Genomic DNA, 20,284 nt, shown 5'->3' on the forward strand with positions numbered 1-20,284 from the left:
TATGCTTGGTTTGGTTTGTGAGATGAACAGTTTAACATTTAAAGAGTGAAAGCTGTCCCCGTGCTTAACTAAATAAGCACTACACCATGAAGGCTTATGGGAGAGTGGATGGATAGAGCCACATTTCTTGATCTTGGCACTAGTTGGAGGTGAGTGATCAGCTTCACTCCCCGGCCGCTTTAACCCCGGGGAAAGAGACCCCCAGTACCCATTGGATGGGAGGTTGGGTGCGCCCCACAGCCGGTCTGGACGACATGGAGAAGAGAAAATTCTTGACCCTACCGGGACTCAAACACTGACCCCTCGGTCGTTCAGCCCGCAGCCAGTCACTGTAACGACTATGCTATCCTGGCTCCTAACATTTAAAGAGTGGTACTCTGTAACACAGGAATGTGTGGGTAGGGTGACGGAAACCTCAATAAATAATGGACAGGAATTTTTGAGTCTTATAAATGAGCTGTTAAACAAGAAGGTGCTATCAGACATTCTGCCACCTGCCACCTCACCAGTGGCATCTGTCAGTCTACCATGTATTAACAATTTGATGTACCAGAGATGGTGACCATTTACTCTGGTGGAGTGACTTTGTCGAGGAACGTCTTCAGGTCTCGCATTTCCTGGAAGAAAAAAAATTACTTCACACTTTCTGTCAAAGCAAGTGTACATTGGATCATAGGGAAATAGGCTGTGAGGATGGGGGGGGGTGGATGGAACTGGCTCAGGATCGTGTCCAGTGGCGGGCTTTGGTATTAGCGGTGTTGAACCTTCAGGTTCTGCTACCAGAGTTAGTTAATTAGTAAGATGGATCTTAGAGAAATAGGCTCAGGATGGGAGGTGGATGGAACTGGCTCAGGATCGTGTGCAGTGGTGGGCTTTGGTATTAGCGGTGTTAAACCTTCTGGTTCTGCTACCAGAGTTAGTTAATTAGTAAGATGGATCTTAGGGAAATGGGCTGTCAGAATGGGAGGTGGATGGAACTGGCTCAGGATCGTGTCCAGTGGCGGGCTTTGGTATTAGCGGTGTTGAACCTTCTGGTTCTGCTACCAGAGTCTTAGTTAATTAGTAAGATGGTTGGTCTGTGATGGTTGGAGTACATAAAAATAATAAATGATCATTTTCTTACATATTCTTCTCAGTTCATCATCCATAATTAGCCAACAATCAATCAGTCATTCTTCCCACCGATTTCAAACTGCTCTTTACTAGTCACATTAAGGCTATGAATACCCTGTAAAGTAGTCCTCTTATCAGCACGGCTTGGAATGTCTTAGGGTTGTGGATGTGGGAGAGAACTTTCAGATATGCAGGGTAGCTGTGAATATGGTCAGCCACTGACAGCTGACAAGGGGTGCTGCTTCCTACACAGAGGACTAACAAACTGTCACTATCAAATCCTGATGTCACAAAATGTTACAGAGTGCTGGTCATGTGGCAGGCTCTTTGCATGGTAACACACTTTCGGGCACCAGAAGTGGAACTTTTATCACCAGCTGAATAAGTATAAGCTTCTGAAAAATGACTCGTTTCATGCACCAAGTCAGCTGCGGTTAATCCACCGCTGCCTGATGTTTCTGAGATGCGCTCAACTGCTGTGTCGAAACAACCACACCACATCTTTGTTAACTTTTCCTGCTGAAACTATATTACAATGGGAATGGGCACCGAATTCTCATGGATCATTCCCTACTCTACCCTCCCTTCATGCATTTCCCCTTTTTTTCTTTAATTCGCATAGTGGGGGGTGGAGTCCAGCTGGATCCGCTCAGCACGGCGGCCACTGATTGGCCTATTGTACCAGCCCCAGGTGATTATAATGACGGAGAATTTGGTGGAATGAAGATTGGCAGGGGAAACCGAAGTACTTGGAAAAAACCCGCCCCAGCACCACTTTGTACACCACAAATCCCACTTGACCAGACCCAAGATTGAACCTGAGCCACCGTGGTGGGAAGCCAGCGACTTACCGCTTGAGCTATGGCATGACCTTTGCATTCTCCTTACTCCACCCCATTGTCCTGCTCCTATTGGCTGGATTATTCATTCTACTGTAGCATCTGGTGAAAGACACCAGCAGGCAGGCTAGGATGATACAGTAGGGAAACAAGCCCTACCCTTCATAGGATTTTAGGTTCTCACAGTGGTGGATATGAAGAGTTCTATCCTCTGGGACATATTGCTATGTAGTCCTTTTCTCCGTCACTGATGAGAATTCTTTGGTCAGGTCACCTACAGTTAGTTCACCTTGTCACAAAGAGATGGCAACCTTCTATTCTCTGTGGTCTTTCTTGCCCTCAAAATATGTATTTTATTTACTGTTACACACAGAAGACAACATAAATATAAGGTAACACCAACACAGATGAGATTTGCAGCCCTCTGAATGTAGCTGCAAGGGTAACTAGGGCATCATGTCACAGGGTCTGTAATATACTTTGGATAAACTCACCTCATCAGATGATGAATGCATCATTCCTCTATATGTTTTAAATTCAGTATGTTTTAAGAACTGTTTCATTAGGAACGCAGTCATCTGTCCCCATTTGTACGGTACTATAGGATCACAGTCCCCGTGACACTGAATGTAAGGAATGTCTGTGTTTGCGACCGCAGCCTGTAATAACAGAAAATCAAATTAACAATAATCACAATTTATAATAGTGGGAAACTAAACTGCCACTTGTAGAGCACAATTTTATGGGATGCTGTGTAGTCTGCTGTAGTCCAGCCTGGGCAGGTCAGGGCAGCTGGGTTGCCAGATAATCACCATGGCACTTATTTTAGAAACAGCGATGACAAAGCATAAACACATAACCTAGCTCACTTAAATTCAGACCTCTGTGTTTGAGGACATGTTTTTCTGCAGCTTACTCAATAATGTTATCAGTGACTTTCTACACAGTATCAAATTATATGACAGTGAATAATAAATAAGAAAGGATGTGAAAGGAAGTGGTTCTGGATTAATTTTAAGGTACTAATCCCAAAATTTTCTTGGAAAGACTGAGAAAACCAGAAAATCAGAATTTCTCAGCCAAGATTCAACCTGAGAACCTTCAGAATGGAAGTTAGAATTGTTATCGCCTGAGCTAACTTGCTCAGTGATGTGCATTTTGCCAGCCGTTTGTTATCCCAATACATTCTACAAGGGAGCGTGAGTACATAGGTCACAAATGGATACAAAACGTGAAACATGTGCTATTAGAACATTTACTTCTAGACATATCCTCCACAAATATTGATACACTTGTCCCATCACTTTGCCAGTGTGTCAAAACCCACAGCACAGAAGTATTCTGACTTCTGTTTCAGCCACTTCCACATCTGGTCAGGCATCATCTGTGACTTTTGAATGTCGGCGAGAAAATTTTTGCCTTGGTTGTGAATAGTTTTACCCAACAAACATTTCCCACCGTAAACAGGAAACATTTCTTATGAATATCCTTTGCTCAAAGTCCTTTTTCACACAAAGAAGCACAACAGAAGGCAGCTCTTCGGTAGCACAGTCACCATTTTGACTACTGAAACCAGCCTGTGAACACATGCATGAGCCTCTGCTACCTAGACTGTCATGAGGCTGAACTGTGCTGCTACCTAGTGATACACATAGAAAACCTATTACATCCATTTTACTTCTATTTGTGTCCAATTTATTGACTCTCCCTTGTACAATAAAAAGAACAGCTTCAAATCATGATTCATGTCATTTTTTAAACCAACCTGGAACCGCATACCAGACCACCCCACTATGTTTATTTCTAGGCCTACACTCCTGATCACTGTCAACATTTTGGAGCAATCTACTGCCTACAGCTGCAGAACAGAAGAGTTTCCACACTACAAGGTGTCACATTCCAGGAGAGAGTAGTCTTCATAGCCAATGATCTGGGAACCTCAAACCTCAAAATATCACGTGCAAGACACCTACTGCCTAGACCCTGACTACTGAAGTGCAAACATTAACAATTGGTTTGTAGATTACTTAAAAATGCTGTATCAACTGAAAAAGTTTTGAAATTTAGGAAGACACACAAGGAGGAATTTTGTGAGTTGTGCAGGTTACCTGTATTCTTGGAATAAGTCAAGGTTATAATGGGCCAGACATGTAGCTTGCATGGAGGGGCAAAAAATGCAAACACAGTGATACTTGCCTGTGGTTTTTTCTCAAACATGGCCCACTTAAGCACATGCACAACTTAAACAATATAGTGTTAAAATTTGCCACTTCTGTGTCCATAGCGATTATGTATGTGACTACTGTCATGTGTTACTTTATCCAGAATGCTTAGTGTATACTTAAGCAGCCTCCGTAGTCTAGGGGTAACGTTCCCACCTCATGACTCAAGGTACACGGGTTCAAACCCAGCGGAGGTCGTGGAATTTTTAAGGGGTGAAAAATTCAGGGAACAAGTCCTCCCATGTTGTAGATTTATGGCACGTAAAAGATCCTCATGTCTCTAGGAGACCTCTGAGCAAAATTAGGCAAAAGTTTGCCGCCCAAGTAGTTTTCAATTCCTCCAGTAGATGGGGAAGTATCAGGGACCACTGCCAGTGAGGGCCGACCTCGCTGGCAGAACGGGGCTGATAGCGAGCACCAGTATTGGAAGGGCATGGCGACTGGTTGAATATTAAAGGGGGACGCACAATAGATTAACAACTAATCACAATGCATGGGGAAACCCACCCCCTCCAATAATAATAATAATAACAGTGTATACTTACTGCTGGAAAATTCTTGTGCAAGGGTAACCAACAGGATAAAGCTATCACACCTGCCAGAGGCTTTGGAAACAGAAGAGCTGAATACAGTGCTAGAGCCCCTCCTTGTGAGAACCCTCCAAGGACAATGCGATTTGAGGGAATTCCATTGTTTATCTCTTGTTCGAGCAGTGAATGGACGAGTTCTGTTGCTCGGCGGATTCCTTCCTCATCTTCTGGCCCGTTCGCATCCAATGTACGCAGATCAAACCTGCAAGCAACAAATATATCCTTCTGCTGTGAGTGAGTTACCGAAACACAACCATATCACTGTTTATGCAACGTTTAGTGAGTGATGCTGTCAGCAGCCCACCTACATACCGCTAAATTACAGGATGATTCGTGAATAATGAATTGGAAAGAATGTGGGAACAGCAGTCATGGCCTGATTTGATATACCAGTCCAGCACTTGCCTGGTGGGACTGAGGAAAACTATCATTTCTCTACTCTAGTATTTAGAGTAAAAGGTAAGGTAAAGCTATCCTGTAACAGGCTATGGAGCTTCATATGGTTGAGACACATTGAGACTCCCACATTTTCTACACTACTGGCTTCTTTTTTTTAATTTGCTAGTGGGGGGTGGAGTCCAGCTGGGTCCACTGGGCACGGCAGCCACTGATTGGCCTGTTGTACCTGCCCTGGGTGATTATGATGGAGAATTTGGTGGAATGAAGACTGGCAGGGGAAACCGAAATACTCGGAGAAAACCTGCCCCAGCGCCACTTTGTCCACCAAAAATCCCACTTGACCAGACCTGGGATTGACCACTGTCCATCATTCTCCCTCATGCAAGTGCTGGTCAGAAGAGGTTCGAGTATATGCAAAATATTTCACCCTCAGTACACAGTACACATAATTCTGATGACACTGCTTTGCAGTTCTCTGAGTTTCTCTCATGCAACCAGCAGATTTGTGTACCTGGCACATTCCACCCCTCCCCTTTCATGCCACATAACAAGAAGTTTGGTAAGAATTTGGGGACGATCACTGAACAATATGTAACGGACATTTCTTATTATACAAATTCATGTAAAACGTTTTCTTACCAAGATGGCATTCTGAATCCTGCATTAAGTGTGACTGGCATCGTGGGTCTGGAAAGTGATACATAAATATATGTTACTGTATCTCACACAACAAAAATAACTTCAAGTTCAATAAATTTAATGTAAAAACCTTGCTATTCCCGATATATATCACAGATAATTAAACTTCAGTCAAACAATAAACATTTTACTTGAGAGAACTTAGCTATTAAAGATTATATAAAGTTTAAACATATATCAAATTTAAGCGTAAATATATACAATCACATCCCTAATTCTTATACAACTAAATTTCTTTTATTATAAAATGACAAGATTAAAACTTACGCTGTAGGACAGATCACTTTCATGTGGGGTGATCTGATTGCACCCATAGCACTTGCCCAACCATGGCTAGAAAACAAAATGAAAATACAGTTTGGAGATCTCCTTGTGACACATGGGACTTATCTTAAGTAAACTAAATACACTGAAAAGCATATATGAACCAGCTGTCTGATTATGCTTATAAGAGATACGATTTAAAAGCGGACCTTACACGATCAATAACAATGTCATTAGCTCCAGAAGTGTTCCTTCATTACTCCTTCATTACTTTTCAATCTTACACGATCATCTGAAATTATATTATTTCCTTCAGTACTGCTCGACTCACCAAGAGAGATGCACATATATTTTGTGTAGGTCTTCTTCGGCATTATAATGGATCCTCGGAGAAAAGCGTGTACTGCTATAATTCTAGCATTAGGCACAAAACGAAATGTTAAGCACCAACACTGGATGAAAAACTGGTTAAAAAAAGTGGAAAGTGTTACCATATTGTTCTGCTAAAAGAAATTGGTGTGACGGAATCAAAGGATTACAGAAACTATTTTCGTATGAGTGAAGGAACATTTGATAAGTTGCTCAGAATGGTCGAACCATTTTTGTTAAGGAAGGACACTACTATGGAAGAGCTGTGATAGTGTAGTTGGTATAGTGAGTGGCTATGGGCTGGATGACTGAGGGATCAGAATTTGAGTCCTGGTGGGGGAAAGAATTTTCACTTCTCCATGTTGTCCAGAAAGGCTCTGGGGCCCACCCAGCCTATCCAATGGGTACCTGGGGGTAAAGCAGCAGAAGCGTGAAGCTGACCACTCACCTCCAGCTAGTGCTGAGGTCAAGAAAATGTGGATCTATACATCCACTCCCCCATATGACTTCATGGTGTAGTGCTTAATTAGTTAAGCACAGGGACAACTTTACCTTTTTAAGACACTAACACGAGGAAGAGTTTACAGGTGAATGAAAGATTAGCAGTGACCCTGAGGTACCTGGCTACAGGAATAAACTTTGAAGACCTCATGTTTTCAGCTGTCATGTCACCTGCTGCAATAAGCGTTGCTGTTGTTGAAACATGTGAAGTGACTGTATACGTTCTGCAAGGTCAGTCCTCTCTTGTATAATTGTTTTGTATTAATGATTTGCTCATCGTATAAGTTAAAATTCAAGTGCAGTAGGGTATATTTAAAACATATCAACTAGTTAGAAATTATTTATTAGAATACAATATCTTGAACAATGAAACACAAAAAATTGTATTGAAAAGCATGTGACTAACAAAACATGAAACTGTTACAAAACAACATAAAAGATCATAATTAGGGTTTAGAGTTTGTAAAGAATGTAGGCAATGCATCTTCTTGTTCTTCAGTTGGGGAGGGACGAGAAGAGGTATCCACAGATGAGAAGGATTGAAGTGATGGGGAAGGAGGTTAGCGACGAAATGGTCCTGTACAGGGATCTTCATTGATTTTCACAAAATATCTGTACAGAGTGCCTTGACTCGCCTCAAAAAGGATATCACTAACAGCTTTCTCAGCTAAAGCTCTTTGCTGAGGATCCAGTGTATTGAGTTTCTCACCCCAAGCCTTGGCAAAGGTCGGGATATTTTCTTGGGGTTCCCTCCGTTGGTCCAGATATGAACAAGCTTTCTGTAGAGGCTCATTTTGTTTCGCAGTTGGTTCAAGCACATGTCGCTTCATGGGTGGTAGTGGTGGGGGTGGAAGAACTGATGATTGTGATGCAGTAGGGGCTGCTGATGTCAGGAATTGCTCTCTGCGTACCTCACAGTCTGTTCCATCATGAGTGTCCTGAATATAGATACAAATTGTTGTTATTGTTGTTATTACTAAATGTATCTTGTATGTATTTATCTGTTGTATTTAAATTTCCTTTTTTTCAGTTTCTCACAACTCCTGAGGAATGGGTTAACATCGCTAGTGATTTCGGTCATTACACCAATTTTGTAATACCTTGGGGGCAACTGATGACAAATGTATTGCCATTAAAACTCTCAAAATCAGGTTCCTTATACTACAATTACAAAGGGGTTTTCAGCACTGTGCTGTTAGCTGTGATAAATGCAACAGAGAATTCATCATGGTAGATGCTGGCATGAATGGACGAATATCAGATGGAGAAGTTCTGTACTACTCAAAATTTGGGGAACTTTTACGGCGAAGAGCACTGAATTTGATGTTTCCCCAATTTACGCTGTTCAACTCAAGCTGATAACAATTCTTGGAAACTGCGGGTGCCAGTTTCCTTGGTGTGCCGTCGCCCTTACAGTAACAAAAGGACCACGACACAGAATTCTTTATTATGTACATATATAGAAATTATTGATAAAATTTATACATGTAGGTACTTACCTTGTCTATCTGTTGTACTCTGGCATTGACTGGTTGCTCGAATTTGTCGAGAAACTGGAGGGCATAAAATACCCAGGAGGTAGGCTCATACACTTCATCCATACCGCTTCCTCATCTTTTCAATGACACAGTTTTCTTTAATTCTTTCCTGTAGTTACAGTGAAGCATGTTGATTTTTTGTCTCACATCAGCGAGACTAGCCCCTGGTTTTATTTTAACGTATATGTTCAGCAGTTTGTCCAAGGCTATATTCCTTTTTGTCTTATTTAAGTACATTGAGTTAGTAGGGTTCCACAGTTCCGGTAAGGCTTCATATGTCTCTATGAAGTTTCAAAGAACTTCGCACTCTTCTGCATTCACCCCACTTGTATGGGATTCAATGATGGAGAACTCACATTAACTGTCCACATCTAATTGCCATGCTCACCCTGAAAACGAACTGAGTAATGAAGGAGTAATGACGTGCGCACTCTACAAGGTCATTACTAAAGACAGTATCCTCACCATGTGCTAGTAATGATGCCTCAAAATCAGAAAATCGGGATTTGTGTGATTACTGACCATCATTTCAGTTCCATCAACCTTATACAATCATTAGGAATGTCATTCTGATAAGGTAATAATGTTATTATTGATCATCCGGTTGTGACTACATTAGGGGAGTGGGAAACATAAGCATTCGTCACTGCCATCTATGTTCAGCCAAGGGCAACAGGAGTGAACAGGTCAGTCTGGAATGGTGAGGACCAATCACAATACACCTGTTGTATCATATCATATGTGTCTGAACCAATGACAGTGCCCCTAAGAAACCTATTTGATTTCATGTTGCATGGGTGGTGTTTATGGATAAATTATTGTGTAGTTTGAATGAGTAATGGTGGGCATTTTTCTGTTAATTGGTAATTATGAATTTTGCTTTGATGTTGTGAAACAGGAGTCGACGTTCACGCACGAAGTTACATCTCCACGTTATTTCTGTATATGAATAGTATGGTTACTGTGCTGAATGAAGTCAGAAATACATATCAAGTCAAAATTCTTTGTTAATAATATTTCATGGAAATCATATTTCTGTTGTGATATGTTAAAACTCTTTCTCTTTCGCCCAAAGGTCTGCAGAATCTCAAGAAACTCGGGGTGTGCTGTGATTGTGTTATAATATCTGTATTGTTTCCTGCAGTATAAATAGTAAGAAAGACAATATGCTCTGCCCCTGGGTGTCTGTCATCTATCTAGTGGGCAAAGAGGAATGAAATTCTTCCACTTTCCCAGGGTTTCAGCATTGGTATGTCCGTTTTAATTCATGATGTAATTCCCTTAAAATGTGTTGTTTAATCCAAGGAAGAAATTAAGTTTATCCAAGGTCTGCATTATATGTATTAAGCATAACCTCACAATGTAGCACATGCGCCATGTCTGTAATGTTTACTGAAGAATTATTTCATGGTTTTGAGATAATATGTTCTGCTCTTAGAGGGCTGTGGTATGGGCAAGAGGAGTTAGTACATCCTGCATTCTAAATATGTGTGCTACAGACATTTCACAGAAAGTGATTTCACCACAGCTGAAAGGGTACGCCTTAACAGAACGGCAGTTCCGTGTGACTCAGATTCTGCTGCACAGCCGCTCCCACAACCTCCTGATCCTTCGTTACATACCCCTTCTTTGGTCCCCCCTGAACTGAACTGGAAAATGAATGGATACCAGATTTTCAGTATTCAATATATTTCTGTAAGATATGTTATTATTTTTGCCATACAATCCTATCCAGTACTGAAATTGTGAAGATGAACAGATATCTTACTTCCAATAATCATTAAATGCAATCTTAATGATGCTGACAAGAGCGTGTTTCAGATTCTCAAGTTTCATGATACTAAGGAAATTAATAATAAATGAAAACCCGAGTATTACTGGTTGCTGTACATGTTGTATAATGGATTAATGTAACTGAAAAACTAAGTTTTGTGTGGCTTTCAAGTGTAAATTGTGAGCAAGGGTATGAGGTTGAATACGAGTGTCTCTGCTAGAAACAGAATTTTCTTTCAGGTTTCCCCACCTAGAGCTTTCCTAACCACAAGTATGTTAGGGTTCGCAATGTGCAGTGCATTTCTGTAAGGAGAGTTGAGACTAATGTAAATGAAATGTTCATACTTTATAGGCACTGGTGAGAAACTTTCTCACAACAAAAAATTTTGCAACCCGATTTCTTGTACTGCAGAGGTTCTTACTCTGTTGTATTTTTTTTTCTTGCAACTGGGTTCAGCATCACTTCAGTCATATTCCTCCTGATGGATACGAGGTGATACTGAACCCAGCATAAAAGAAATCTGCTTTCTTTTGTCGCCAGTGACTCCACTACACGTTTCAACCCTTACCTCAGTCATTCTCAGGCGTACATGAATCCTTGGCGTCAGTTTCTGAGTTATGTCATTTACTCAATATGAATAAATAAAGCAGATGTTGACAGAATAGTGTCTATGTTGTAAGATTTGAGGCTTTCACGGCGGTGACTATGAAGAAAGCAGTCTTCTGGGATTTGGCACCGTGTACATGTGGTGTTAACCGACGTTTCGGAGGAACGTATCGCCTCCATCTTCAGGGTACAAGAAAAATATATAAGAAATCTGCAAGGAAAGAGACCGTGAGAACCGGTAAAAGCAGACTGCTTTTACCGGTTCCTTTCCTTGCAGATTTCTTATATATTTTTCTTCTACCCTGAAGATGGAGGCGATACGTTCCTCCGAAACGTCGGTTAACACCACATGTACACGGTGCCAATTCCCAGAAAACTGCTTTCTTCAGTGTCTATCTTGTTTATTTTATGAACTTATTGCTGTGCAGACTGTCTCAAAATCATCCTTTTAGTGAAGTACACACATCGGGATGTATACCATAAAAATGTAAAATTATTTACTTATATTCTTCTGAACTACGGGTTCTGATGGGGTGAGGGCGAAGAACAGTTCCCAAGGGGAAAAAAAAAGGCGGTGGTATACCATACCTTCTTACCGGTTGAGATCTCGCCGCATGCTGTATGTGCTAGTGGCCGTTTTGTACCTAGTTACCTTGGCTGAAAATAGATGGAAGCAGTACTGCTTTTGTGACGTCACGGCCACTATTCTGCCAGCCAATAACACTATGTTGCGCGGGCGTGTTATTGATCGTGTAAGGTCCATAAAACTTACCCTGTATCACCAAGCCCATGCAAGAAAATAAGCTGAAAGAAAAAATTACAGAACTTATTACTGGGCCAGTTTTATATTTGAACATATTAATTCGACGGAACTGGTGTATTTTGTATGATCAAAAATTATACGAAGAACGGACAAAAGGGGACAGACGACATTAAACACTGACCGTACTGACATGCTCAAGTATTATTAAGATTTTTCAGTATAAACGGTATTTGAACATAATGATGACTATGTCCACACACTGATGTACACGTAACGAGTAAATGAAAGGCAAAGAAATTCACGTACCGTTGCTGTATGCTTTGCTGTTGCACTTATAACAACCGGACTGCCTGCCATTGCACAACTTATACTAAATTTTAGGACGCTGTTTCTCGATACTGTAATTGTAACGTTCACAATGGAACAAATCTGCTTCGCTTCTAATCACCACTCTTACGAATGACAATCTCTTTTTGATCTCTAACCAAGAACCTTTAGCACTTCTACCTCTCTCTCTCTCTAACAAAATGAGAAAGGGTACCAACTGACGAGATGTTTCGGTCACCTTGTATTTGCACCATTGGTACCACCGATTATTTAAGTTCAGCGTTTATCTTGATCGTCATTTGTTCTTTTTTCGCGACACTGATTGTAGATTATAGAGTCCAGCAATGAATTGGGAAGGATGTGGTGGGAATTGGTTATGCCATAATCGAGGTATTATGTCAAGACTTTCTTGATGGACTCAGGAAATCCACTAAAAGCTGTCAGGATAAAAGATGTTCCACCCGAAATTCGAAACGTGCGCCTACCAAACATCAAATCGCCTGACCCAACTGGCTCGTTGCCTTCTTTCAGAATTTAGAATTGTAACCTAATTGCGTAATTAGGAAATTCGTAACGAGAAAACTCATCACATAAAAAACGTTTCATGTGTCAGGTTGGTTCCAAAGTGTGTTGAGAAGAAAGCAGCGGTAGTGTAAAGCTGAACACTTTAATATTGAAATAAATTTAATTGCTAGACTTTTGTCCTGAAATTGAGACATTTCCAGATAGAAGGGAAAACTACAGAAAAATTTAAAATAAATCAAGGTTATTTTATTTAGCACTTTTATTCGACAGACTGTTGTGATTTAACATTAAGAGCACGCGCTAACCAAATAGCTATGGCGCAAAGCTATAATCTTGTGATATTTACACAGCAGTGTTTATGTTGCTGTGGGGGTCAGATCATGCCTCAGGTGTCTCACACACTTCAAACATGGCCGCGTCCACTGTGAAGGAAGAGGTTGGACGCAGCTCTAATGATAATGGGAAAGGGAACGGGCTTCTCTTATATCACCATCATTATTCCTTTTATTCGCAAAAGGTATATATGAATTTGTGACAGTGGAGAAAATGTGGTGCTTATTAAATGATGCAGATAGAACTCGAAAAATATTTGTGCTGTAACTCCTGAAAGAACCGTTAACACTGACCTGTTTTTGTAACAATGATCAGAAATTTACATTTCGAGAGGAGACACAAAGGCTGCAATTGACAGATAACTGGCTGTTAGCCATGTCAGTACGGAGAAATTTGAAAACAAATGTGTGTTGTACACAAATGTTTCCCACATATTACGGGAATAAACCATTTTTCCTGCAGTATGAAATAATTTAAGGACTTTCATATATTTAAAATACGAATGGAACTGTTTAACAGTTAGGAAAATATGAATAGACCGATTCTGAGAGACTTAGACAGTAATTCCCTTAATTAGGTCAAGTGTACTGCTAAAGCTTTATTGCTTGCTTTGAGCGGACAAGGGTAACTGTTGGCATTAAATTTTGCGTATTTCAAATGTGGCTATCCCAGACAGATTTTTTCCATGCTATGAGGATATCGAAATAATGTAAGTTGTTTGTCTGTGCCTTCTACATTTAGTTGAATGGGGCCTGGATATGGTTATGGAGCCAAGATAGTCATTAGTCAATGTCCTGGAAAAATGAGTGGGTTCAATTCCCAGCAGGGGGGAAGATAATTTTCTCATTGCCCAGACCAGCTCAGGGAACCACACAGCCTAGCTCAAGCAGCAACACCCTTGGCTCATATTTAGGGGTGTGTGTAGCTCAGATCTTGGCAGGGATACTGCCCTTTGTAATTTTCCTTGGTTCCTCCAGGGATGCTGGGTTAATACCCAAAAATAGGTCATGACCACTTCCTTCCACATCTTATCACTTTATACTGTATATTATTGGAGTTGCTGACAGCATCATTAAGTAAACTACAAATAAATAGATATTGGCTTAGTCCAGCTTTGTTGACATATCTCTCAGTGTGATATCCAGCAAGTGTTGGGTAGTACTTTAAAGTAGACTATGAACTCTTCCTCTGATATCCTTCTGAATTCAGTGCACAACCATATTCCCATCCCATTCTTTGATAAATAACTCTTTAAGTGTGTTAAGTGATAACACCGACTATGATCTTAAGTACTGTGTAGTGTAGTTTGAAGCAAATGATATGTAGAATTCAGTCCATACCTCACAGGAAACACTCCATCTTTATAACAAAGCCCAACTGGTTAATGCTGTTTAGGGAAACAGTCGCTATTTATTGTGAGAACCATATGGAACACACAGATACACTGTGTGAGCAGAATATATAGCAGTTCAGTCCATACCTCACAGGAAACACATTACGTCTCCACAACAAATCACAACTGGTTGATGCTGTTTAGGGAAACAGTCGTTGTTTATTGTGAGAACCATATGGAACACACAGATACACTGTGGGGGCAGAATATATAGCAATTCAGTCTGTACCTCACAGGAAACACATTACGTCTCCACAACAAATCCCAACTGGTTGATGCTGTTTAAGGAAACAGTCGCTGTTTATTGTGAGAACCATGTGGAACACACAGATACACTGTGTGGGCAGAATACATAGGAATTCAGTCCATACATCACAGGAAACATATTACGTCTCTGCTACAAAGCCCAACCGGTTAATGCTGTTTAGGGAAACAGTCTCTGTTTATTGTGAGAACCATACGGAACTCACAGATACACTGTGTGGGCAGAATATATAGCAATTCAGCCCGTACCTCACAGGAAACACACTCCATCTCCATAAGAAAGCCCAACAGGTTAATACTGTTTAGGGAAATAATTGCTGTTTACTGTGCGACTCACACGAACACATAAATACACTGTGGGCATAATATAGGTTATTAAATGTTAAAGCAGGTGATACACATAGTAACCAGTGTGGTTCAAAGGGTTAAATTAGTCAGTAGTGTTCATCTGCATTGCAGGTTATCATGGCTCTACATGAAAAGAAGTTACCATATAAGGAACATGTTATTAACTTGACGAAAGGGGAGCAGTTCCAGCCATGGTTCCTCCGCATCAATCCTCGTGGTGAAGTTCCTGTTCTTAAGGACGGTGTCAGAGTCATTCCGGATTCAGGCAGAATACTAGACTACCTCGAAGATAACTTCAGTAATGGTGTGTATGCTGTGTGTTGTAGAGAACCATATGATAAAACTAGCAGCCTACAAAACAGTCCAGTCTCATTTTTGTCATGGATTTCCTTAGTCCCTCTTGGAAAATGTTGGGATAGTACCTAAAATTAGATCATATCCATTTCATTCCCATAGTCTTGTCAATTCATTATTCACTAATCAACTTTTGATGCTATGTCATCTGAGCTACTGGCAAGAGTTAAGTAAACTACCAAATAAATAAAACAGAACAGTTCATTGGCCATTGTAAATAGATTATTTATCTGTAGACAAGTTTACTGTTGTATCTCAGTGTCTTCTGACTTTAAACACCAGTATCACCATCAGTAATGCATTGTAGCATTGTTACTGGTAGCAAAAATAAGAGAGACATATAAAGTATAATTTACTGTTTGTCACAAATGTTTGCGCAGTTAGCTCTCCTGCTTTGTATTTTGGAAGTTCGGGGTTGAAGCCCTGGCCTTGCAGACCAGATATCCTCCAGTTTCTGTAGTTTCCTTGGTCTGAAACAACTGGACAGTACCTTAAAATGGACCATGTACATCCTTCCAAATTCATTATTAACAGTTGTGTAAATGAACACCTTGTAGGTGGTGGAATTGAAAACATGGCACCGGCTAGTGAACAGATCCATAAGAAGTGTTAATACTGGACCAAGAAGAGCTCTGCTTGCCATGTACTTCATGCTGGTTTCTTCCTTGGCTTATTCTTCAACCCTGAAGATGGAGGTGATATGTTCCTTGACTTTCAGTGGACTACATTGCGTTATGTCCCAGAAGATAGAACTCATCATAACTGCCATGCTGTGAGAATCACAGACCCTACATAGTGTGCATGTTTGCAGGTGATACACCTAGGTTAATACCATTGGACCAGGGTCCAGAAATACGCCAGAAAGTTCTTCAATTCCGTACAGTTATTGACCACATACCCGCCGGAACCGTAACTATGGGGTCATTTTTCCATCCAGAATTTTGTCAGAATCCTAAACAGCCATTCATTCAACCAGTAAGGAAGGCATTAATGGGTAAGTGCATTGTAATCATATTCTGTAGTCCAGAGTTCTTGGTCTTCCTCCTCATGGCACATTTCTGCTATTTAAGTATGAAGATCTCCTAGCAGCCAAGTAATTAAAGCCCTCTTTCTGTCTTCCTGGAGCTCTTCCTCTTGAGTTCCTTAATTTGGCATTCGACATGCATGAAGCAAGAAATACCACTTAAACATGCACTCAGGTCACAATAGGGAATAGGCTATGGGCTGGATGACCAAGGAATCGGGATTCGATTCCTGCCAGGGGCAAAGCTTTTTCTCTTTTTCATTGCATCCAGACTGTCTCTAGGGCCCACACAGCCATCTATCCAAGGGATATCGGAGCCTGTTTCCTCTGTGGTACAGTGGCTGGGGGGGTGGAACCAGTCACTCCATCTAGTATACAGGTTATGAATGCATGGAGCATTGTGCCATGTCTTCATGGCTTGATGCACACAGGCAGTTTTATTTTGGCTATATATATGTTCATGTAATTTTATGAGTCCTGCATTTTATTTTTCCTTTTCTTCCATCTGAAAATGAGGTATAATAATAATAATGGGACGATTGTAAATTATTATCAAGGTTTCTGTGAGCTATTAACAGAAACCCCGACAATAATTTAGAATCGCCCTGTTTATATCGAAGTGTAAGCATATAAATCATATTTCTTTCTCTCTCTCTCTCTTTCACTGAACAGGCTGGTACAGCGGTAATGCTCTCGACTTATATTCAGGAGGTGTTCAGTTTGAATCTCCACTGGGACATGAAATATCCTGAGATTTTTAATTGTTTTTCAGCCCATCCAGCCAAATGCCAGGATAGTATCTTGATTATGCCATGACTCATTCATTCATATTACTGTTGCTCCCTTTGGAGCATTGAGCATCTGTGAATTGCTTCATTTCATTTCAGTTGCTTAATCTTAGAGTCAGTAGGACTCTTTGGACAGGGGATCAGCCCATCACAGGATAACACAAACACAAAATGAACGTAGACAAACATCCATGCCTCGAGTGGGATTCAAACCCACGACCGCAGTGTTCAAGCGGGTGAAGACAGTTCGTGCCTTAGCCCAGTGCCACCATTATCAGCTAGGCCACGATTGCTTCACTGCAAATCATTTATCAGCATTTACCATATCATTCAGTGCTATCGAGTCAAGATACTCAGAGTTTCATAAAATACCCAGATTACTAAAGAGGCAGTTATGATTATGTTCCACTTGAATACTATGAACCATGATGTTCGATAAAGTGAATGGTTATTACCTTGATGGCTGGTGTTTAAATTTTGGTATGGGCATGAGACAGTTTCTCCTCTCAGCACTTTAAAGCAGCTGTGGGCCCGATGCAGTCTTCTATCAAAATAATTATGGGACGTTCTCTACTTGGGTCTAACAGGGCTGGATCAGTACACACACCATGTAGATTTTTGTTTTCTGAGATGTAATGCGATATAATCTGGTAATTAGTAATATTTCAGAGGATTGTGGGCAGTATGTTCCCCCAAAACACAACACTTTTTTAACCTGAACAAGGAGGCATTACAATCCTCCAGAATGCCATTAACACAATCTTATTTGAGTACACAGCTTCACATCCCAGAAAATAATGATCTTCATAGTCACTGTCATACGAGCCACAAACGTCAGATGTCGCTGTTTGCTTCTTGCCAGTGCAGATGTCTAGAGCGTACGGTGACGACATTCAGACGCTCTGTACCTTATCCCAGATGCAACTTTATTATAATTAAAAAATGTGATTTATTTAGCTGCTGAGAAGAACAGCGCTGATGTATTACGAATGCATGCGGAGAGAAATCCCGAGATCCAGGACATACTGCTCCAGAAAGCAAAGTTCCAGGAAACTAAACACGCGTCAGTAACGGACAAAGACGAGTACAAGAAGATTCTTAACCAAGTTGACTCAGTGCTAAGTCAAGTGGAGAAAGAGCTTCAATCACATACAGAAGGTAGGGCCCTGACCCTTTTCAGGTTCCTCCACAATGTTCAGTAAATATCAACCGGACTACACAGTGTGCTGTCCCAAGGGACAGTATAATCAGTCAGTGCTTTTATAAATGAGAAGATGTCTTGTTTCCATAGGATACTGCGCTCATCTAGTAAAAGTAAGTAAAGCTATCCCTGTGAAGGCCCATAGGGTCGTGACACGTTGAGGGTCGCACATTATCTAGACAATCGGCTCATATGGCAATAAGGTTGTCAGCCTAACGCACTGGCCGTGCTTTATTCCCCAGGAAAATGATTTAATTAATTCCTGATACTCATCTCTGTTAGAGGCTGAGTCGACCCCAGGGCCATAGTGTGGCTGGAAGGATTAGGTCAACTGAAAAAGAAATCCAATGACCTCATTGGGACTTGGAACCCGTGACCTTCCGGCTTGTAGCCTCAACCAACTATGCTACTGCGTGCCCCTGCGCTCATCTAGTATGCATAAAAATGTAACTTCTCTGCAGCCTGTCCTCTACTACAGACCTAATAGAGATATTATGATGTTCACTCCGTATTCCCAATATGTAGAGTAACCACAGCTGTAGTAGTGAATCCTAATTGCCAGTCATTTCTTTTAACAACAGAAGTAAACTTTAATTTCTTCATTTGGATGTGATTCCTTCTTTAAAATTTTAGCCAACACATACTGTGATGTTCATGAGAAAAGTGAATGTATCCTGGGTGAAGAACGGGTACTTGTGCTTGGTATTTATATAACCTGTAATATATTTTCCTATTTTGCATGAACTTTTTTAGGCTTTCATTAATTCTGTAATTAACGTATGTTTCATGCAGCCTTTATCAGCATAGAAAAAGTAATTTAATTAAAGGCAGTTAAAATAACTTATTTCTTTTGTAATTTGACAAATATTTTCAGATCAAGAAAACTGGTGGTTATGCAGTGATCGTTTCACAGTAGCAGACATCGGATTGACAATTTTGTTGGATCGTCTCAATCGCCTTGGTCTAGAACATTACTTCTGGGAAGATGGCAAGAAACCTCATATATCACAATATTACCGTAGAGTTCAGCAACGAGATTCATATAAAAAGACGATTCCGTCTGCTCTGTCACTTGTTAAGATGTTCATCCAGACACAAGCTCCGCTAATTGTAGGAGTCGTCACAGCTATGACAGTAGTTGTTGGCGGTATATACTATTACAGAAAAAACAAGTAAACTAGCCATGTGGGGTAGAGATACCCATATACAGTGAAATTCCATTCAGTTATGTGGTGAGCATGAATAATGTATACTTCTTCATAATATGGAATACATGTTCATATTCCAAAATATTCCACTATTAACCTTCATTGTCCATTTTCACATTGGTCACACTGTTTTCAATATGAATACTGTTACTGCCAAGTTAAAATTCAGTTCAGTGGGCTGAAGTAACAGGAGTTTCAGATCCCCTGCTCCCAGAAATGGAAACAGACACATTTAATCCGCTGTGCTGGAATGTCGGGTGAGGCTTGTGATAGTAATGACAGTCCATACTTGGCAATGACAGTCATCAGTTACAGCTGGAATTTTATTTTCACTTCTCATTCATAGGGTGGCAAGAAGGTGCTCTTTCTCTGGCAGTTGCTACTAATGATAATTCCTTTGTGTTTTTGTTATGTGAGGGTTGAGTTAACACAGTTGGTATAGCGATGGTCGATGGGCTGGATGTCTGGGTTCGATTCCTGACATTGCAAGATTCTTCTCTTCTCCACAGCATCCAGACTGACTCTGGGGCCCACCCAGCCTCATATCCCGTGGGTAGTAGGGGCTCTTTTCCTGGAGTAAAGCGGCAGGAGCGTGAAGCTGACCACTCCCTTCCATCTAGTGCTGAGCTCCTCCCACCTTGCTGGCTTGGGTTTGAGCCCAGGACACTTCATGTGGGATTTGTGGTGGATAAAGTGGCACTGGGCAGGTTTTCTCTGAATACTTAGGTTTCCCATGCCAATTGTCATTCCACTGACTGCTCCACATCATCATCATCATCATCATCATCTATCATTTGAGGCTGGCAGAATAGGCCAAATAGTGGCTCACATACTAAATGGAT

At 40.9% G+C, this 20,284-nt stretch overlaps 3 protein-coding genes across 3 annotated transcripts; 1 reads left to right on the top strand and 2 right to left on the bottom strand.

Moving 5' to 3' along the window:
* Positions 1 to 282: 282 nt before the first annotated feature.
* On the bottom strand, positions 283 to 12,222 carry LOC111862785 (acyl-protein thioesterase 1). Its single transcript, XM_023848453.2, has 7 exons — positions 11,984 to 12,222; positions 11,687 to 11,718; positions 6,130 to 6,195; positions 5,803 to 5,850; positions 4,720 to 4,966; positions 2,447 to 2,611; positions 283 to 617 (listed from the first exon to the last, which is right to left on the bottom strand). The coding sequence occupies exons 1-7, from the start codon at positions 12,032 to 12,034 to the stop codon at positions 567 to 569; spliced, it is 660 nt and encodes a 219-aa protein (XP_023704221.1). The 5' UTR covers positions 12,035 to 12,222; the 3' UTR covers positions 283 to 566.
* On the bottom strand, positions 7,032 to 11,680 carry LOC111862787. The gene is made up of 3 exons (XM_023848454.2): positions 11,503 to 11,680; positions 8,496 to 8,923; positions 7,032 to 7,934 (listed from the first exon to the last, which is right to left on the bottom strand). The coding sequence occupies exons 2-3, from the start codon at positions 8,595 to 8,597 to the stop codon at positions 7,557 to 7,559; spliced, it is 480 nt and encodes a 159-aa protein (XP_023704222.1). The 5' UTR covers positions 8,598 to 8,923; positions 11,503 to 11,680; the 3' UTR covers positions 7,032 to 7,556.
* Positions 12,223 to 12,931: 709 nt separating the features above from the next.
* Positions 12,932 to 19,942, top strand: LOC111862778 (ganglioside-induced differentiation-associated protein 1). The gene is made up of 5 exons (XM_023848441.2): positions 12,932 to 13,046; positions 14,979 to 15,171; positions 16,033 to 16,215; positions 17,991 to 18,191; positions 19,109 to 19,942. Exons 1-5 carry the CDS (start codon positions 12,939 to 12,941, stop codon positions 19,408 to 19,410), a joined length of 987 nt encoding a protein of 328 aa, XP_023704209.1. The 5' UTR covers positions 12,932 to 12,938; the 3' UTR covers positions 19,411 to 19,942.
* The last annotated feature ends 342 nt before the right edge of the window (positions 19,943 to 20,284 follow it).

Source organism: Cryptotermes secundus, unplaced genomic scaffold, assembly GCF_002891405.2.
Source record: "Cryptotermes secundus unplaced genomic scaffold, Csec_1.0 scaffold409, whole genome shotgun sequence".
Lineage (NCBI taxonomy): Eukaryota > Metazoa > Arthropoda > Insecta > Blattodea > Kalotermitidae > Cryptotermes > Cryptotermes secundus.

What these genes read in the sequence shown, in the direction of transcription:
- LOC111862787 (XM_023848454.2), bottom strand. Translation starts at nt 8,597, where the DNA reads ATGGATGAAGTGTATGAGCCTACCTCCTGGGTATTTTATGCCCTCCAG. An exon ending in GAGTACAACAGATAGACAAG is followed by an intron (nt 7,935 to 8,495) that starts GTAAGTACCTAC and finishes ATCTATATTCAG; the next exon opens with GACACTCATGATGGAACAGA.
- LOC111862785 (XM_023848453.2), bottom strand. Translation starts at nt 12,034, where the DNA reads ATGGCAGGCAGTCCGGTTGTTATAAGTGCAACAGCAAAGCATACAGCA. An exon ending in CATGGGCTTGGTGATACAGG is followed by an intron (nt 6,196 to 11,686) that starts GTAAGTTTTATG and finishes TTTGTTTTCTAG; the next exon opens with CCATGGTTGGGCAAGTGCTA. An exon ending in AAAGTGATCTGTCCTACAGC is followed by an intron (nt 5,851 to 6,129) that starts GTAAGTTTTAAT and finishes ATCACTTTCCAG; the next exon opens with ACCCACGATGCCAGTCACAC.
- LOC111862778 (XM_023848441.2), top strand. Translation starts at nt 12,939, where the DNA reads ATGGCCGCGTCCACTGTGAAGGAAGAGGTTGGACGCAGCTCTAATGAT. An exon ending in ATTCCTTTTATTCGCAAAAG is followed by an intron (nt 13,047 to 14,978) that starts GTATATATGAAT and finishes TCTGCATTGCAG; the next exon opens with GTTATCATGGCTCTACATGA. An exon ending in CGAAGATAACTTCAGTAATG is followed by an intron (nt 15,172 to 16,032) that starts GTGTGTATGCTG and finishes GCATGTTTGCAG; the next exon opens with GTGATACACCTAGGTTAATA.